At 39.6% G+C, this 21290-nt stretch overlaps 1 protein-coding gene across 6 annotated transcripts in view; it reads left to right on the top strand.

Annotated features, from left to right (window-relative positions):
• The window catches only part of CDK6 (cyclin dependent kinase 6), a 234379-nt gene extending 219264 nt beyond the window's left edge, over window positions 1–15115 (top strand). For 3 of the 6 annotated variants that reach the window (XM_070617497.1, XM_070617498.1, XM_070617499.1), the window contains exon 8: window positions 5120–8889. In XM_070617497.1, the coding sequence (XP_070473598.1) occupies window positions 5120–5266 (147 nt within the window). In that variant the 3' untranslated portion in view covers window positions 5267–8889. Of the gene's footprint in view, window positions 1–5119 lie in introns of all 6 variants that reach the window. The other 3 variants (XM_070617495.1, XM_070617494.1, XM_070617496.1) reach the window with 2 other exon arrangements.
• Window positions 15116–21290: the final 6175 nt, after the last annotated feature.

Raw genomic sequence — 21290 nt, 5'->3', positions numbered from 1 at the left:
CAAAGTTGGTCTGCACTAGGCTGATGAGAGACTTGCCCCATCCACACTGGGTGGTGGGCACAGCATCAGTTCAGCATCACGGGCCACAACCACACAGGGCAGGGGCCACAGTCTCTCTGCAGCTTTCACTTCCACACCCGTAACAGCTGGTGGCTTTGGATTCTGCAGTGTCTTCATTTTCTATAGAAAGAGAAAGAAGCTGATTCACACTCTTTCAATCTACCATCTTTGAATGTTCATTTGAATGCAGCCTTAACATCCTCTGGATTCATGTAGACAGAAGCTCTCTAGAAGCAGATATTATGTTTTCCTTTTCTACAGTTTCATGCTACTTTAAACAGCTTGTCATTTTAATGTGCCTTTTCTTAAATAGGCCCATCTTTGGGAAGATGTTTTTCCAAAGGAGTTTAATTAAATAACTATTAAATAAATAGTTACTGATTTATTTAATAAGTATCAAATGTGCCATGCACGTATAAAATACATCACTGAAAATAGGACTTCTGTGCCCTGTTTGAGGCTCAAACTCATAATACTGGCCAATATTCATAATACATAATTCCTTATACTTAGAAACCAGAACAGTAGGTAGAGGAGTGTACCTGTTGGGCTACTGTTGGTGTCTGGAATCCAATGAGTGATGAGTATACCCTTTACCAATTGAATTAAAAACCTTTGATATCTAGCCAAGAAAGTGCTCCTAGCCCCGGAGGAGCCAACATTCCCATTCTGCCATTGTATTCTGAATTTTAAATATAGACATGAGTCCATAGTTCTTAGTAGAAATGTTATGCCTCAGCTCTTTGTGAACACAGCCATTGATTGGCATGTTTGCGGAGCCATGGATTTTCCCTCTGAAAGCCCTGATTGTCTTCACCTGATGTAGCTCATTTTCTGATGCTTAAGCCAAGATTCCCTCCACTGCCAAGTTATGGATAGGGACAGCTATATTCCCTCCCCAGTGTTCATTTCTAAGATGCTCACTAAGGACCTGGGCTCACATCCTTTGAAATAAATTAATCAGAAGGGAGAATATTCACCTAGACAAGGGTTCACTATGTATACACACTTGCTGGCTCACCTGCTATTTAGGAAAATTTTTCCTTGGTTTCAAACAACATTTACTTGTATTGCCTTAAGAAAAGGGGGTTTGATTGAATGTTTCATGAGGCCTGGAAATGGAAAGGCATCCTGAATATAGGTTCTGTATCTCTGTCCTGTGCATCACCTACTCTTAGCAACTCTGCTTTTCTCTGCCATGAATGCCTTTTCTCCACCTCATTGCTTCTTTTTGGTCATACTGTCTGCTCCATTTAACGCTAGCTCATCCCTTAACTATCAGAACTTCAGTTATCGCATGGATCCTTTCAGCTCTAACTCCCACTGCTAACATTTGTGCTGTCAGTACTGCCTGTATCAGATTCCTAAAAGGAGGAATCTGGCTGACATCCCTCACCTCTTTGCCCAGCCGTGGTATGGGTTGCTCCCTAGAGCCAGATCACACTCCTGGTCCAGTCAACTGGGCTCGGAACAGGTGGGGGTCACATGTTATAAAATATGGCCACCATAGGCTTTCCTTTTCAACAGGCACTTTGAATGAAATGTTCCTTTTAGAAGAGAATTCTGGACAGACAGCCACAATAATAAACAACTTTAGTAGTGAAATATCCCACTCCTTCAGCTACCAGAACATCCAAAAACAACCCAAAGTATCTCCTAGCTCCAACATCAGTAAGAATCACCACGAAGAACTTAAATTGTAAAGATGACATTGCCAGATGCTCGTTCAGGGTCCCCCACTAGCAGTGGTGACTCTCAAAGTCAGACCACACGCTAGTGCTAGACTGGAGAAGTAGCAAGAGACAAAGAAGAAAAAGGAACAAAGAAACCTATCAGAGAAGGAAGGGGGTGGACAACGAGTGGCAGCAGAGATTAGAAGAAGCCAACGAGAGGAATAAGAAGCAGAGCCAGTAACATCATGACGAGGGCCAACTTCAGCACACAGCATAGTACCCACAGGCATTCAGGGAAAGGGCAGCCCACGACCTTAAAGCTCAGAACCCTCTGAAAGCTCTCACTGTTTCATCCTAGAAGGACACGAGCTAGAACTGTAGCGCAGAAGAAGGCGGGCCATTCAGGACAAGATAGGCAGCTGAGGAGCCGGCCCCACAGCCGAGTGGTTAAGTTCGCACGCTCTGCTTCAGCAGCCCAGCGTTTTGCTGGTTTGGATCCTGGGCACGGACGTGGCACCGCTCATCAGGCCATGCTAAGGTGGCATCCCACACAGCACAACCAGAAGGACCTACAACTAGAATATACAACTATGTACTGGGGGGCTTTGTGGAGAAGATGGAAAAAAAAGAACATAGGCAACTGAGACCCCAGCAGTAACTGTTGCTTCTATTGAAAATTATTCACTAGGGAAGAAAAGTGAAGGATGTTTTAGAAAGTCATTTTATTTAAAAAACAGCTAACACTTAAAAGTTTAGGACTTCAAGAGTTATCTTTCATTTTTATCTGAAAAAATGGTGACTTTGTATAATGCCTCAGTCATATATGTGGATATCATACATTGACATTTATAAATGCTCTTACCTTCAAAGATGAGTAGTGTACTATAACAAGACAATTCAGGGAAAGAATTATTTTTTAGCAACCAAAACCCACATGTCTTTACAAGTTTTGTCCCCTTCATCATGCTTACCTTAGGAGCCTGGGTACTTATTCCAAATATGATGCTCTTGCTGAAAAAAGTACGGTATTAGAGTTCTTACTATCTAACTGCTTTCAGAGCCTGGGGTACATTTGGGAGGAAGGCATTGTTATTACTCTGCTTTTGCTACATAACAGACAACAAAAAAAAAATCTCATTAGCACACAACAGTAAGCATTTATTTCCTGCTCATGGGTCTGCACATTGGTGGACACAACTCCATGAGTCATCTGGAGCAACCCTGCTTCAGCCAATGGGGTTAAGTACAGGTCGTCTCCCTGTGCCTCGTTCTGATGACCAGGTCAGAAGGGCTTTGGCTCCCTGGGGCGTGTTTTTCTTATGGTAGAAGGGTGGCTGCTCCCAGAAGGGCAAGCAGAAACATACGGTGCCCCTGAAGGACTAGGCTTGGAAGAGGCACCCTGCCATTTCTGTTCGTATTCCATTGGCCAAAACAAGTTACATTGTCAAGGCCAACTTTAATAGAAGAGAGAATACTCCTTCCATGGAGAGAAGGAAGGAAAGAAAGGGAATATGTGCTGGAAAATGATCTAATCCACTGCAGTGGTCAACTCTTGATTAAGTTGCCATTCCAGAAGCTCATTTTATAAGTCAATTATTTGGCAAGTAAATTAATTTTCTTGTGGAAACAACATTATTACACAAGGTTTTCTAGTTAATTCTCAAACCAGCCAACTGCTCTATTGAAGCAAAGCAGTAATGGAACTTAGGCACCTTTTCTAACAACACTTCTAAAGGACAAAATGTGTTAAGACTTCCAGCTTGATATTCTCACACACCTCCATATCAGGCTAAGGATTTCTGCTCTGCATCCTCTTCCCGGTGCTAACTCATCAGTGGAGTTGTAGGGACAGAGCTTCCTCCCAAAATCCTCTAGCGACATGTCTTTGTGTCTTGAGCGTGTTACCACAACTTTTTTTTCTTCTTTCCTGTGTCCTAGGGATTAAACTGGCTGCTTCCTTTTCTAGTGCCACTACCTAATTTTCTCCTTCTTGGACTCTGAGAAGAGAGAACTCAGGCTCAAGAATTTTGCTCCTGCCTTCCTGTCCTTTGGGAATTCAGCCCTTGTAAAGCTTTTCTCAAGATGTTTATTACTGTTACAGACAGATCATTCTAAGAACAAGTTCCTTCCCCTGCTTGCCCTTTGGCTGTTTGATTTTCAGAAGACACTGTGGGGAGGCTGTCATCCATGGACTGGTGGGGAGCCTCAGGATCGATAAGATTTCAGGAGACCCAAAAGTTCACCTGAAGTTATATGTAGAATTTTCTGTTTGTACGTGTTTTTCTAGGTCAGTAGCATTCAACAGAGTTTTAGAGTGGTCCCTAATCCAATCAGGACCTGACTAGGTGTGAGCTCCTTAATGGCAGAAACCGAGATTAAATGGAAGAGGTCTGCATAACCACGATAATGTTAAATCTTTAGATTACATAGAGGACTGAAATGCATAGACATTTCAGATACCCTTCTCTGCTATTTACGAGCTCCTGGAGGCAACGGGTGGGTCTTATTCATCGTTAATTAGTTCTTGCCACCTGCTAGGCACTCCAGGGGTGTTAGTGGAAGGAGAGGAGGAGGATTTAAGAACAAGATTACCTGAGATTGGAGTGGAAATGGACCTGAGATGAGGAAAACTTTAATTATGTGTCAGCCATTTGGGTTGGAGATTACTGCTTCAGAGTTTCACCTTTCTCTCCTTTCACCTTCTACCTGAACTTGAGGTGACAGCCTGGAATAGAGTTTAGTGACTTTAATTGAATCTAATGGATTCCTTGTAGGGCTGCTGCTAGCCCATATGGCACCTTGATGTGGATTAGAAGGAAGGCACCTTCCTCTGGGTGGTGCAGCTCTGGGGCAGGGAGCATGGCTTGCTGGTGGATTGGGATAATTAGGGTCTAGGTTTTAGCCCTTACTTGCCCCCTCCACCGAGCACCCTTGTTCAGTAATTACCCTTTACACCTGAACAAGGCAACCCCCTTCCAATCCCTGCTCATTGACAAAACTTGGGACAGAGTAAAAAGTTAGGGTGAAGACTCTGACTATAGCACTAAGTTTGCTGGCATTAGAAAAATCACTACTTAAACAAAGTTATATGCATGCTGCAATAATAATAATAATATCTTTTAAAGAACCTGGGTGGCTTGGAGAGAAATTCTGGGTAGATAACAGTCCACCAGCAACCCAAAAGATGTTTCCTGAGGGGCAGTTTGTACATTAAGACATACATAAGATGAGTACTGTTTACATTTTATTTAGTGTCCCTTAAAATAGATAGTCATTCTCATTATAGACACACTTAGTACGTGGCAGTGAACAGATGTATAACTGTGTAAGCACTTTATTTAAATGGACGTGTTTTATTAGAATCAATTATTTTTTCTTTATGACAGAAGTGCTTGACATTTAATCCAGCCAAAAGAATATCTGCCTACAGTGCCCTGTCTCACCCATACTTCCACGACCTGGAGAGGTGCAAGGAGAACCTGGATTCCCATCTGCCGCCCAGCCAGAACAGCTCGGAGATGAATACAGCCTGAGGTCCCAGCCACTCCCTTGAGCTGATCATCCGGAGACACCCTTGGTGGCTGATGGGTCCCCCTGAGTAAGCACCACAGAGCTGCTGAGGATCACTGCCTGGACACCTTCTAGTTGCCGTCTTCTGGATGGGCTCTGCTTTCCAAGGAAACCGTCTAGTTTACTGTTCTGAAATCAATGCAAGAGTGATTGCAGCTTTATGTTCATTTGTTTGTTCGTTTGTCTGTTCGTTTGTTCCAAGAACCTGGAAAAATTCCAGAAGAAGAGAAGCTGCTGACCAATTGTGCTGCCATTTCGTTTTTCTAACCTTGAATGCTGCCAGTGTGTGAGCAATCCAGGCACAGCTGAGTTGTGATGTAACCTCTCTGCAGCTGCCAGAGCCTGATTTGGTACTTTCGAGTGAGTGTGAGTGTGTGTGTGTGTGTGATTCTTGATCTCTTAAAGTGTTACTTTCTGTAAACAACAAGAATAATTGAATTTTAAAGACTCAAAGTAACAGATAAACAGCAGGTGTCTATTGACTGAAGGTGATTCACCAAAATGGGCTTCTCAGATTAGAAAGTTGAGCCTATGTCCTCAGCATTTCTTTTCTGGCCAAAAGCAGTAAATTTACTAGCACTAAAAGTTTCACTATCTAGATGAAGTTTTATACACACAGCAAAAAGGAAAAAAAAATTCTAGTATCTTTTGAGACAAATTTGTTTTTAAAGCACACTTTCTAGTTACTCTTCAAAAAGCTGAATTTACTCATTATAAGTCAATGTTAACCTGTATAATATGCTTTATTGGTTTTTTTTGAAAAATACCCTAAGCTTTTCTTAAGTGCTGTAGATTTAGGGAGTATACCTCAAATAGGCAAAATTGTCAAAAAAAAAAAAATAGAGAAAGCCTTTATTTCCTGGTTTGAAACTTAGTTCCTTTTTGTTTTTTGTTGTTATTGTGTTTTGTTTTTGATTTTAGGAATCTGTCAGAAACTGTTTCCTGTTTTGGTTTGGAGAGTAGTTCTCTGTGACTAGAGACAGGAATGCCATTTAAGTTTCCCACCTATTACACTGTACTTTTTCTACCGTGCACTGCCTTGTTTGCAAAGTATCCACTTTATCTATCCCCCCGCCTCTACTAGACATTACTACCATTACATAACTCATAACAGATTGCTTACACTGTTCCCACGCACCTCTTGCTTGCTTTCTTTCAATGAACCTTTCATAAACAGTTAGATTCAGATTATGGTTTATGGTTCCAATTCCACAATCCTAACAGAGTACCATATGTTCTCGCTCTAATGTGATCTCCTTACCTGGCATTCACTGTTTTTACCTAGGCAATGCGTAGAAGACTGGCTCTTCTCTAACACCAGCACATAGATTGCTTTAAACTGTTACTTAGTGTTTTACATTTTAATAGAATATATTGTCAGTGTAGTATCTGAGGGAACATCCTTAACTATTTTTTAGAAATACTTATTGACTCTGTAAGTGATCTTTTCTCCATCCCCCAGGCCAGGCTTGTTCCTAGTACCTTGTGTACACTCTTGCTCTCTGCAGAGCCAGCCTGACCTGGGCCTTGTGAACAGCTTTACTTTTTCTTTTGCCATGTTCTCTAAGTACTTTATAGTCCATGCCATCTCTGCTTTATATGTGGTTAGTGCTCACTCAGCTCTAGGAACCAGAAGACACAGAGATTAAGCATCTTTTGGGAAGTTTAGCCACCTTTGCTTTCTGACTCATGTTTTGAGTGCATGCAACAGTTAGACCATGTTTAGAGTTAGGGTTTTCAAAGAATGGACATTGCTTCACTAAGTAGAAAATGTTCCAGGTAATGTTTATGCATTTTATCAAGCCTTACTGAATTCTTCACAGCTTAATATTGTAAATGACTATCTTGAACAAGAGAAAAATTGGGAAATTTTTCTCCTTGAGAGCTTTTTGGGTTGGGAACCATTCTTGTTTAGTACATATATTGCTTAATATTGTTCTAATTCAGTAACTTATGGAGCAGGAAAATTTTTCTAAAGCAAGATATGAATGAGAAGATGGGCCATAAGAGTGTTTTATACTTCTTCATTGGGACAACATTGATTATGTTTTGTCATCCCCACAAATGCTTGAGATATAACGAATCCAGAGTATTCAGAGCAATGTGTACTTTGAGTCTCCCCTGGAGAAGTGAGTTCTGCCTGCTTTTCATGGGATCAAAATGCTAAGACATTTTTCCTGGGGCCTAGAAATTGAATTTTAAAACTCACTGCACTTGACTCATCATCTTTTGGTTAGTATCCATGGTTAGAGTGAACATAACTTGCGTTTGTGCTTTTGCAAAAGTTTTTCGTAAGTTCGCTCAAGAAAAATGCAGCTGTTCTAAACTGGAATTTTTTCAGCATTCTTTAGAATTTTAAACAAGTAGAGAGCTCAACTGTTATTTCTAGCATATGCTTTTTGTTCATTTCTCAGTAGTGTTTATAAAGAAAACTTAAGGCACAAACATTTTGGCATTAGATACTTGGCCAATTATTGTCTGAGAGGGAGAATGAGAGGGCATCTTGGCATCTCTAAACTGTCCCCAGCTCTTCCATCGATGTGGTTCTTGCATTTGAGTGATTACTCTCTGTTTTATGTCTTTTACATCCAGGCTCACCACTTCTGAAATCCAGATCCCACACAGGCACCCTTGCCATCAGGACACTTTGAATACGAACAGAATATGAATAGAACAGAATATGAATAGAGCAGAATACAAACTTACTGAATACAGCTTATTCTTCTGTGACCTATGGTCTCAAACTTTGCCAAAAGCTAGGCAGTGGTTAGCTGAAAAGGTCACACTGCCCCAGGCTTATACCAAAGCAGATTATAGCAGTGAAAATAGGGTGACAGATTTGAAATTACACTTGAATTTCTTCCTAGGTCTGGTAGAAGAATGTGCCTGATGGTTTCTATACAATATTCCGTTCTGGCAGCCCAGCACTGTGGGAACTATTGTGCAGGGTGGAGTTGTAACAACCTACATTTAAAAACAGTAAAAGAGAAATCTGTCTATTGAGGCATCATAAGCTATCATGTGGCAAAGGGTAATAAGGACCTAACCTTATAACCTTAATAACACAATTCCCAGGAGCTTTTAAGAATCTAGTGCCTCCCATTTTGTCTCTCCTTTGAAGTGGATGGGAACTACTCAAGGAGCAAAGAACCTCTTTTGGAAGAAAGCTCTGGGCCATTTCAGCCCCAGTATTCTCATGATTTTCTCTCAGGAAACACACACTATGAAAGGCATACTTTGCATTTAGCCCCAGATGACTTACTAAAAATCATTCAAAATATTCACCTTAGAATAGAATCTCAGCCTTTTAGTCTTAAGTAAAAAATGAAAATTTTGGAATGCACAAGATGTTAATATCTTGAAGAAAACGTGTACCTTTTAACAGAGAAATTTATAGTTTGACTCCAGAATGTGGTACTATCCTTCTTGCCGAGAAAAAAATTAAGTAGTACCAAACGTTTTGAACCTTCAATTATGTATTTAAATTGAGTTTTTAACGAACTATAGCTGCTTCTATTAAAAGTGGTGCCTATAAAAGTCAGTAATGGCAATTCTCATTCCGTCACGGAAGTTAAATCATGTAAGCTTACTATATCATAAACATTAAAATTCTTCTCTCCAAAGAATTGCTGCTTTTCTCTAAGTGACAACTTGGCTGTTTTTATGATAAGCACATGAGAGTGTCTCACATTTTCCAAAAGCAGGTTTTTGTTGCATAGTTGGGCCTAGGAAAGAATAATGTTAAAACTTAATAAGGACTATAATGCCTTAATTGTGTTAGTACAGAAACTATAGAATATTTACCTTGGGAAGAAAATATTGAAATATTATAAATTCTTAGATATTGATAGAATTCAAAGGAATGCGTGGTTTACATTATGACATGAAAACAATGCCTTTATTTTATAAAAATAAAAAGATTTCTAAATCTTTAAAAATCATAAAACAGTGGACAATGGATAGAAGAAATTCTGGAGAAAAGGTGTTCAAAGAAGGATAATTTCAAAGTTATATATGTTTTGAAGGATATATATTTTATTAACAAGTATATTGTAAGGATTTATATTAAAGTCATCTGGCAACTATGAACTTGAGATGTTCAAAACCAAATTTTATGGAAAAGCCATTACAAACAGTTACCATTTCAAAGGTTGAGCTGAGCAAACGAAACCATCTGAATCCCTTCCTTGTTTCATGCAAAGCAGCAGCCCCGTCAGACTACATTTGTCACGCAAGCCCAAGAATGTCCATTGTGAAAAAATAAATTTTCTAAAGATGTGTTTCCTATGCCACCAGGATTTTTGAAAATTGTGAAACTCAAACCATTTATCACCTGCATTCAGTACATTCAGATATGTGCCGAGGAAGATAGTTAGTTAGCGTTCCTTCTCCACAGTGAGAAAACTTCTCGAGGCTGCCAAATGCCTGTCTAGCAATGTAAGTCCTCAGGTAATTGGTAATGGTGTTTTCCTCAAAAACATAAGAAAATAGTATCTTCATTTCTTACCAATGCAATTTTCAACCTAGTTTTGTTTCATACCTATATCTCAAGCATTTCTAACTTCTTATTTTTCAGAAAATAGCCAAAAATATTCCTTTGGCCTTTTCTATCTTCTGACCTTTGTAAACAACAGAAATATAGAAAGAGGAGGGGTCTGATTTTTAAATATTTTTTCGCAATTAGTTGTTTTGAGGTTTTTTTAATGAAGTATCAATCAGCTTTTCAAAAAAAATTTTTTTTTTAAAGATTGGCACCTGAGCTAACAACTGTTGCCAATCTTTTTTCTTCTTCTTCTCCTTCTTCCTCTCCCCAAAGCCCCCCAGTACATAGTTGTATATTCTAGTTGTAAGTGCCTCTGGTTGTGGCATGTGGGACCCCGCCACAGTGTGGCTTGATGAGCGGTGCCATGTCCTCGCCCAGGATCCAAACCAGTGAAACCCTGGGCCCCCGAAGCAGAGCGCATGAACTTAACCACTTGGTCACGGGGCCAGCCCCCAAAATGTTTTCTATTTCTTAGTATTCCCAGAGAGTTGGTTTAGATAAATGAATGGACTGCTATCCACATATTTATGTTTCCTTGTTACTGGTGCTCTGGCCTTCAAGAAGAAAACAAGAGCCACCTGAAAGTACATACAGGTTTCTTTCAAGCCTCTATTTAAATACTGTTACAGCAATTTGAAGTTAATATGGTAGGAAAGGGACGTGATTTTTCTTGCAAAAGTGTGTTTCAGAATTCTCACTGTCCTGAGAGATGGGCTTTCTTGTTTTACTCCAGTATATTCCACAAGGTGGCACTTTTGGCAGCAGGGATACGGGGTGGGAGGTTGGAATCTGAGCAAAGCTACAAAGGTACTTAAAGACTCCCTTCTAACTTTATTTTTCTGCATATATTTAACTCTTGCCTAGCACTTGTTTTTCAGGATGATTAATAGTCTTCATAATGTTCTGTAATTTAGATATTTTAGTTGTTAGGTAGGTTCTGAATGATTGCAAGTAAATTGTTCTTGAGGATGGATCATACACCCATTTTGATCATTTAAGTGCGTAAAGAAAGCCTAGTCATCCATTTATTAAAGGAACGTGTTTTGGGGGTACCTAATTACCTCACTTTTCTAGGTGTGGAAGTTACAAAGACGGACAGGCTTGTTACTAAAAAGGCAACACTCATCTGTGAACAGGATGGTTTAGGAGTATAAAACTCCAGTGGCCCCAGCCAAAATACCCATGACCCCTTGTCTGCTGCTTTCCCATTCCTTACCATGGCGGCCTTTAGACATTGATTAAATTTTTAAGTCCTTATTTAAAAAATTAGATGAACAAAATGAGTAATGCATCAGTAATTAGGTAGACAAAACTAAAACTTTTTTCTAAAGAATTGCAATGCTGAAACATGGCCCTAAAATACTAAAAGACCTGGATATTTTTACATTTGTATAATCACAAGTGTAAATTCACAAGAAATACTAATTCTTTAAAATTTTTTCTAAGTACGTGGTATAACTTGAGTGTATCTACGTCTTTAATTTCTCCATTTTTGAAGTTCTTTCATAACTTTATACTATATATATATGCATACAGTCATGTTTTAATTCACCGGTCTGCTCAGAAACCCATTATTCTCCAGATGATTTTAGTTAATTTTAAGAGTCCCTTTCCTCAATAGTGTCACTGAAATTTAGAAGGAGGGAAACTGTCGTATTTTTCAGTTTCCTTAGCACAGCATAACAGAAGGCAGTTTATTCCTTCCGAGTGGCAGAAACTCGATAGTGCCTGCTTAACTTTCCTCCAGAGTAGCCGGCAGGCAAGTCTCAGTAATTCATACTGAATCAAAATACCGCACACACTAGGAGCTATCAAAAGCTCTTTGTGAAATCGTCGGCTTCATCCCTCTGCTTAAAATCCCACTGAAGTAGATACCAGATTAAGCCCCTGAGTGGAAGGCCGATTTTCAAACCTCGAGTTTGTTATCAGTGGGCCAATCTGAACTCTATTTGTCCACGTTCACTTCACTCCGCCTGAAAACCTTCCAGGGGCGCTGCACCGTCACCCCGCCCCTTTGGCAGTAGAGTGGCCGTGGGCGGAGCTGGCTGAGACCCGCTCGCCGATCGCCTGTTAGTGCCTGAAATGATGTACAGACCCGGGGGGATACTGTCCGAGGTCTATGTGCCCTGCTGCTGTCTCAGAGACATCTGCTGTGCAATCTTAGGAAGTAAAATGTCCTTAGAAGCAAACAGATGTTTTCTGTGCATAAATAAGTACAACACAATTCTCCGAAAATTCGGGTATAAAGAGATGCTGCTCTGTCTGAAGCTGTCTACCAGGCATCTCTCAAGCTCTAAGCTCAGCTTTTTTTGTTTTTCTTAAGAGAAGATGTATAATTACAGGGAAGATGTTTTTATTTTTTTATTTTCTATCATTCTACATATATGATGGCAAAAAATATGCCTGGAAATTTTTGTTTGGAAATTTTATTTTCTGCTTCATCCTCAGTGGCAAAAGCTCCTAATTCTTTAGTTTCTAATTTCTTCCTTCTCGTTTTTCTTTGTCAAGTAATTAAAGGTATGTAAGCAAATTATCTCACGTAGTACGGAATTCTCCTATTTAGAGGAAGCTTTTGTGTGAGTTGTTTCTTCAAGCAGATAATCAACCCCTTCTCTATTTTAGTAGTCTGGATTGTCAAATGTAGGTTTTTTTAAAGAGGGCACATAACAGTATGTGTTGCTACCAAGAACTATGACTGTAGCACTAATCAGCAAGCATAGACCACACACTTAATTTCTAACTCTCTGTGGTTTCTATCCAAATTCCATTGATGTGCTTAGGTTACAGTCCTGAAGATACCCTTTGCCCTTACTTGAAAGTTTCTAATCTTAAGTTTTATGAAATGCAATAATATGTACTAGCTAGCAATATTTCTGTGATCACCAGCAACTTTGAAGTCTCTGAATAATGAAAATAGATCCCAGCCGTAATACATTTCTTGAAGCCCCCAAGTGTGTTATATATCTTCTCATTTTGGTCCTGTGTTTGCAACAATGTACACGTGAATATCATATTTCCTCACTTACTTTGTGTTCATTTATTTTCCTATGACCAGTAATAAATGTATTAGTTAGTACATGAAATCAATAGCATCAACTACCCCTAGGATGAGCACTTAACAAGGTGGGGAATGTCTATTTCAATTGTTCTACATTTGCATAAATTATTTCTATTATTATTCATGTATATTATTTATTTCTGAAGCACACTAGTCCTGTGAAAGTGCAACTGAAGGCAAACCGCATTAGGACTTGAATTTAACATTCATTATCATGATCTTGATGGAGCTAAGAAAATTAAAATTAGACTAAGCCCCCAAATAAGCTGCATGCAGTTTAACGTGATTAGTAGAATTTAAGTCTATAGATGTAGTGTTTTTGTGTTTAGGTGTTTTATCATTATGTAAAGGAATTAAAGCAAAGTATTTTGTAGTTGTTCTTTTGTCAAATATGCATATAGTATAGTGTTAAAATACAGCAAAAATAAAAACTACAGATAGAAAAGCATCAGATACTGCCTTAATTTAGGAACTCTACCAGATGGCCACTAGAGTAGAGGCCGGGCAGAGACAGGTGCCTGGGCAGAGCCTCTGGTCTGGCCTTGAGAAGTGGTTCTCCTGAGCGCTTTAGTGCCCTTGGAGGTGTTGTGTGCAGTGGCAGCAATAGGTGGTCCTGTTGACAGGAGAGCAGTGTGAGAGTTTCCTGTAGAAGCAGAACTGTCAGCTTGTGCCTTGAGGCTTCCAGAACGTGTTAGATGGAGAAGTCCAAGTTTCTGTGCTTCAAGCAACTTGGTTTTGTACAGAAGCAGTACAGTCTGGTAATAAAAACAAGGATTGCGTGTACAATAGTCAACAATGGGATTTTAACAACTAACAGTCCCCAACACCTCAAAAGCTTGTTGCATTTCTGGTATTTTAGGTTTTGATCTGAGGGTTAAACAGCAAGTGTTTGGTATAGAAGAGCAGTATGTGTTAAGAAAAGCACAATATCAGTTCCCGTAAAGTGCAGATTAGAACTAGAGGATTTTATAGGATTGTCATTTTTGAGATGTGTAAAAGCACGTTTTCACTGTAAAATGTATTTCTGTTTCTGCGTTCCCATAGGGCCTAGTTAAAACTTTCTTCTAGGCTTCAGCAAGGCTGTCACACCCAGTGAGCTTTTTTTTTTTTTTTAACTTAGAAAATGTTTTAAAGGTAGGAAAAAAATCTTAATTTGAACATTTGACTTGTGGGTTTCTCTGTTTGAAATCACAGTTCTGGAGGTATGGAGATTGTACATGTGCATGTCAGCTACTAATCCAGGCTATGTGAGCCCGCCCAGGATAACCAGTACTCACCTATCCCCTGCATCCTTTCCTCCCTCCCTCTGAAGTGCTCCCTACCCTCATTCTGACCTGTCCACGTGGCGCTCTCCATCCTCCTCTGCCTCTCCTTGGGCGTCGGGGACATGAGGAGAGATGCTTTGGGCATCACAGGTGTGCCTGCTCAGGCTTAGCCACTACCCCTACTTGACTTTTGGCTGGCCACAGTCATCAAGAGAAGATTCCTGGTGCTCGGCACAGAATACACTCACAACATTCAATCACAAATGCCCTCTAGCATCTTCATCTGTATCTTGATTTTTAAATCAAGTCATTCTACAGAGCATTCAGTTTTGGCTGTGTACAAAGAGAAAAACTAATGAAGAATATAAACCATGTTCCAGGCTGCTGTTTTCTATTCATCTACAGGCTATACTTTTACTGTATTTCTTCATACTTGAAACTCATTCTGCTATTTTAATATCAGGGTACAGATTTATAAGGGTGCATGTTCCTTAAAGGTGCAAAATTACTTTCATTCCGTTGCTCATATTGCTACAGAATGCTCTGTTTTGGTGCTTTGGGTTCAGCAGGTCAAAGAAACAATGTGGAAATTCACTGCCTGGAACAGTCTTACAAGAATGTTGGCAGATGGCTTGGTGTTAGATACTGCTTCTGCTCTTTTCTCTGTACACAAGATGGAGAGTTACCACACTGGCCTGTCAGGTTCACCTGGGTGTCCTTCCTCACAGGTTACATAAACCCTGTGCTCTCCCCAAGTGTGGGCGCAGTGCGCCTCTCTGAAAGCAGGGACCTTCCTACATATCCCGATCATTTAGCCCTCAAAGAAAAATGGCCTCGGGTGTAGACAGCAGAATGGGAAGGACCGTCTCACTCTAACGACCATCTCTCCATTTCATACACAAAGCCCTCCTGAGAAAGAAAAAAAAAAAGAAAAGAAAAGAAAGAAGGCTTACCTGTAAAGTTACCCTTTTCATAGTGCCCTGAGCTGAACGATCTTGCTTCCTTCCCTTTAGGTGGATGAAAATACAGGTCAGTTTATGTAGGCTCTTCCCACCTGACGCAGAAAATAGAAAAGTAGGTGTTTGTGTCGTGTAAAGCATGTAATATAACGACTACCGAAACTTACATTAAATACCCCATCACTAGCAATCTGTTTTAAAAAGTAGCTCAAGTAAGGGGGGCTTTGTGACCCAGGGTCTCTGGGGCCCGAGGTAGCCATTCTGGCGTGTGCCTTGCTGAGACTTCTTTGGAGAGAGAACTGCCAATGGTGACTCTGTTGCAATGGCAAAGAACATGTCAGAAAATTCAGAGGGTTACAGCTCAATAATCCTTTGGAAACTGGATGTCTTACTGGGTGCTAGAATGCAAATTTAGGTATTTATTGTCAGATAATGGAATTCATTGTTTTTTAAGAATTGGTGTTGAAATGTCACGTCCAGTTCATTGTTTTCACTTATGCACAAGCTAAATTGAAGCAAAAAGAGAAAATGGTTTGTATATTTGTCATACCTTTTGTATTTCTTACAATAAAAATATTGGTAGCAAATAAAAATAATAAAAACAGCAATTTTAAACTGCTTTCTTGGAGATGAATTGCTATTCTTTTTTTTTTTTACTTTAATGTAAAATGAACATGATTGCAGTGAGTACAGTAAGGTATAATAGCAAGTTTTAGCAGAATATGTTTTAATCTTTGGTTTTAAGAGACTTTTTCAGGGCTTCAAATGTTTAAGAAAAGTAAACAGCTCATCGAGCTTAGAGCTTCAGTAACAAATATTTAGTAAGCTCTTATTGGTTGCTATGCTAAACACTGAAGACCTAAAAATAAGTAAGGCACAGGCATTCCTTTCCGAAGCTTACAGACTGAGACCATGAAAGAGGTTTGTGTGCCCACTTGCTGATAACCTAGAGATGAGCAAAGTTTTCACAACAGAAATGATGTTTGAGTGGACTCAAAAACAAGAGTCAACGTTTGCCAGTCCTACAAGGAGCAATACTTCGCATGTGCAGAGGCATGCAATTGTGAAAGCATGAACAAGAAGACTGGTGAAGCGACACCTGAGGCAGTGGCTTTCAAACATCTGGAGCATAACCTATAGAAAGAAATATACTCTAACCGCGTGATGTGACAGATGCACACGCGGACAAACAATACATATATCAGAAACTTACATTTTACAAAATGCTGTTATGTGCCCCACGTCTTCTCTTTTCTATTTTATTATCCTCCACACTTTGAAAATACTGGTGACAATCCACTAAAGTGATTTTACAACCCCACTAATAGGCTGTGACTTATTGTTTGAAAACAATTAGTCGGGGGGCGGGGGTGGATATGTGAAGGAGACAGGAGGTAATGTCAAGAAGGGTTTAATGTGCCATATAAAGGAGTTTGGAACCACTGAAGGATTTTTTTTCTGCTTTTTCTCCCCTAATCCCCCCAGTACATAGTTGTATATTCTAGCTGTGGGTCCTTCTAGTTGTGGCATGTGGGATGCTGCCTCAGCATGGCCTGATGAGCAGTGCCACATCCGTGCCCAGGATCCAAACCCGCGAAACCCTGGGCTGCCGAAGCCGAGGGCACGAACTCAACCACTCGGCCATGGGGCCAGCCCTACCACCAAAGGATTTTAAAGAGGGAGATAACTTCTGGTAATGTTTGCCCATTTTTTGTTCGACCACTTATATACTAGATGTGGAATGATAGATGAAGCAGCGCCTGGTATACTACATGACAAACCAAAAGTGGGACCATAGTTGCTGTCTGATACATATATTCTCTTTGTGTAAAATATTAGGTATTTTTAAATTACTCCTCCAGATTTCCCTGGGAGCTCTCATTAGGACTTGCCTGAATTTTTTTTAACAGGACTAAATTGCATCTAAATTTTAAAAATCTAGACGAAATATTCAGGAGGGATAATACAAAGAGTCAGGAATTTGGACTTTGTTGAGATATTGAAAGTTTGTAGTTTGTTAACAGGTCGGTCATAGCCATTCATGTTTCCACAAACTGTAGGCATCTACAAACGGGTTTGACTGCACCATTTTCTTCAAAGTGGTGTACTAAAAGATCCTTCAGTTAGTTAGTTATCTCTGGTTCTCTCTGCTGTGCGCTTAGAGCCGCATTCCATTAAGAGCCTGATAGGCCGTTGCCACTAGTTTTGCCCTTTGGAGTGTCAGCCTAATTTACACTTCCTTGTTTTCTAGGAAGGAAGTCCTCTTGGCAGGGATGGGCCCTGGGATGTCATATTTGTTCTGCAAACACCGTTTTCCTGGACATAGCAGATGAAGCAACCAGAGTATGCCATGGGATGTGGGACCAAGAGACTGACTGTGTGTCAATCTCTTACACATCTGTAAGTTCAGGGCTGAAGGCAGCCATGTTTCTCCTCATGTGCACAGAGAATCGTGGGGAGCCGATCTGTGGAGAGAGAAGGAAATGTGCAGAGACTGAATCCAGACAGCCTTTTATCTCCTGTTCTCTGGTCTCTGAAACTCCCCATATCCCTATGAGGAAGCCTCCAGGTGTGTTGGTTTGTTGGTTTGTTGGTTTGTTTCTCCACTTATGTAGCTCAAGTAAATTTCTATTCCTTGTGCAGCAGAAATCCTAATACGGTGGCCGCCTGGCTATCAGCACTGCAGCTTGCGGCCCCTGCTCTGTATTGTAGTTTCAAGCTATTGAAAAGCAAAGTGGAAGAATACTGTCCTCATTTAAGCGTGGATAAGAGCAAAAATAGTAGGGCCTGCATTTTTCAAATTGGGGTTCCCAGAAACCTGGGGTATACAAAGGAGAATACAAAGCTCCCAATAAACGAGATCTGCCTTCCTCGAGTGTCACTTTTACTTAGAAGAGAAAAACATTTTTTGTTAAAGAAAGACGCTATTTTAAAACTGTATAAAAAAGACATTGTGGAATAGGATGCAAAATTCAAATATAGATGACTTAAAGGACATTTTATGATTTTATTTATTTTATTTTTTTTTTTAATTTTTTTTTAAAGATTTTATTTTTTTTCCTTTTTCTCCCCAAACCCCCCTGGTATGTAGTTGTATATTCTTCGTTGTGGGTCCTTCTAGTTGTGGCACGTGGGACGCTGCCTCAGCGTGGTTTGATGAGCAGTGCCATGTCCGTGCCCAGGATTCGGACCAACAAAACACTGGGCCGCCTGCAGCGGAGCGCGCGAACTTAACCACTCGGCCACGGGGCCAGCCCCTACATTTTATGATTTTAATAACTGTGTAACACTATACCACCAGCTCCTCTCGGTACAATTCACTCCCCTGGGGAAAATTTTGAGAAGCACTGTTACAGCTGAGAGGAGACATTAGCACTTGGAATGGGGCCCGTTGTTCTAAATGCTGTACCTCCTGTGGTCTCCAGGATTCCTCACTGGAAAACATCTATTTTGACCGTGTATTCAGAAAGCTGCAAAAGAAAGTCAAGTTTACTCATATTCACTGAACATCTGCTACTGGCCTCAACTTTCAAAGAGCATCTGATACAGCAGCAGAAGTGTCAAGAGGCATTGGTTCAATAGTGATGGTTAGTAATAATAAATCCTCACTCCTACTTGTTGCATTTCATTGTGATACAGTGTTAGTTAACTGTAGGTGTAGCAAAAATGGCACTCTCAAGAGGAGAAGGGAGCCAATTAACATTCAGCAAAACCCCCAAGTGCCAGGCATTCTGGGTCATGCCATGCAAACTGTATCTTGTTTCATCAAGTCATTTTTATCTCCAAGTGAGAAGTAGATGATGTGGTCAGCTTCAAATAGTTCTGGAATAAGGCTACATATAACACATAAGAAAGAAATATGATTGCACGCTATAGGGTCTAGAGGTGCCTGGAACACAGTAGAAGTTCAATTAGTATTGAATGAATGAATGAATGAGTTTCCACTGACGGGACAACTTATATGTAACTGCCAAAATAAAATGATTACGTTCTTACCATAAAATACCTAAAGAATACAAAAACTACCAAGAAAAAATTACTTAAAATCTCACCACCTAGATGAAATCACTGCTAATATTTTGATAATTTCTAGATACCTAGCTTTACATAGATACATGTAAAATATGTGAATACAATTTTACACCATGAAGATGGGTCCCATTCAATCAGTTGTGCTTTGGGATTTGGTCATTTGTTGCTTTACATGATATCCTGGATAACTTGTCATTTCAATAAATACAAATCTACATCACCATCTCTTATGACTGTATAGGGTGACTTTGTGTAAATGTACTATAATTTACTTAGCCAATCCTCTATTGATAGAGATTTCTCCCCACCCTACCCCCAGTTTTCCCTGTATAAAACAATGCTTTCAAGAGCAGTACTGTGCCTGCGTCTATCTGCATGTGTCAACAATTAGATTTAAGTCATATGGTCAGTAGAAACTCATTCACTCATTCATTCAACCCCAAGTCAAAGAATGCCTGGGGCCACCAGCAGCTAAAAGAAGCAAGGAGAGATTCTTCTATAAAGGCTTCACAGGGATCACGGCTCTGCTGACACCTTGATTTAGGGCTTCTAGCCTCCAGAACTGTGAGAAAATGAATTTCTGCTGCTAAATCCACCCGTCCGTGGCACTTTGTTGTGGTAGCCCTAGCAAAATAATACAGTAATTTGATGGGGAAGGGACAATCTTTTCAACAAATGGTGCTGGAGAAATTGGATATCCATACGGGAAAAAGATGAACCTTAACCTTTACCTCACACCATGAAAAAAAAGGTCATTCAAAATGCATCACAGACCTAAACATAAGAGCTAAAATTATAAAACTTGCAGAAGACATAAAAAGAAATCTTTGTGACTTTGGGTTAGGCAAAAATTTCTTTGATAGGACACAAATGGAAAGTTTATAAATGGCACTTCATCAAAGTTTGAAACTTTAGCTCTTTGAAAGACATTCTTAAGAAAATGAGAGGGTAAACCACAGATTGAGAGAAAAATATTTTGACAAAGGATTGGTATTCAGAAAAATAATCCACTTTTTTAAATGGGCAAAAGATTTAAAAGGACACTTCACCAAAGAGGATAAAACACTGAAATGTGAACAATTGTATTGGTGATTAGGGACATGTAAATCAAAATAACAATAAGCTATCACTAAACACATACTAAAATGGCTAAAAATTTAAGATTTGACAACACCAAGTGTAGGTGAGGATATGGAACTGAAACTTTTGCCGTTGATCTCACTAATGCAAAATGATGCAGCCACTCTGGAAAGAGTTGAGGAGTTAAAGTTAAACATACACTTACAATTCAATTCAACATATTTACAGTGTATTGTAAATACATTCTAGGTATTTACTCAAAAGAAATGAAAACAGATGTGCACACAAATACCTATGTCTGAATGTTCATAGCAGCTTTATTCATAATAGGCAAAAACTGGAAACAATCCAAATGTCCATTAAAAGGTCAATAGATAAGCAAATAGCGATTTATAAATACAATGGAATACTACTTAGAAATAAAAAGGAACAACTGTTGATACATACAACATGGGTGATCTCAAAAGCATTGTAAGTGAAAGAAGTCAGACACAAAAGGCTACCACCTATTTGATTCCATTTATATGAAATTCTAGAAAAAGCAAAACCGTAGTGACAGAAAACAGATGAGTGATTTCCAGGGGCTGGGAGACAGGGAAGGGGATTAACTCCAAAAAGGCACAAGGAAACTTTTCGGAGAAACGAAAATGTTCTCTATCCTGATTGTAGTGATGGTTACATGACTATATATTTGTCAAAACTTATCAAACTGTACATTTTAAACTGGTGAATTTTAGTATACGTAGACTATACTGCGATAAAGCTGACTTTTGTTAAATTAAAGGTGTTCTCTTTCAGGGCTAACAAAAGCCAACCTGACGTAATTGGCCAAGAACTTTTGTAGCTTGTGAGTCACCTCAGTAGGGATGGAACAAGAGGAGAATTATAGTGAAACAAAAATGCACTGATTCAGCTGAAGCTCTCATGAACATCGGGAATTTTCCTTTCTGGCTCACTTAAATTGGTAACTTCCACTGCCGTTGTCCATTAACACTATTGAACCAGGGGTTTGTTAAAGTGAGTGCTTACTTGGTTTTCGTAACTCAAATT

Source organism: Equus przewalskii, chromosome 4 (genome assembly GCF_037783145.1).
Source record: "Equus przewalskii isolate Varuska chromosome 4, EquPr2, whole genome shotgun sequence".
In the NCBI taxonomy this organism is placed as follows: domain Eukaryota; kingdom Metazoa; phylum Chordata; class Mammalia; order Perissodactyla; family Equidae; genus Equus; species Equus przewalskii.
This window is presented reverse-complemented; position numbering and strand designations above follow the sequence as displayed.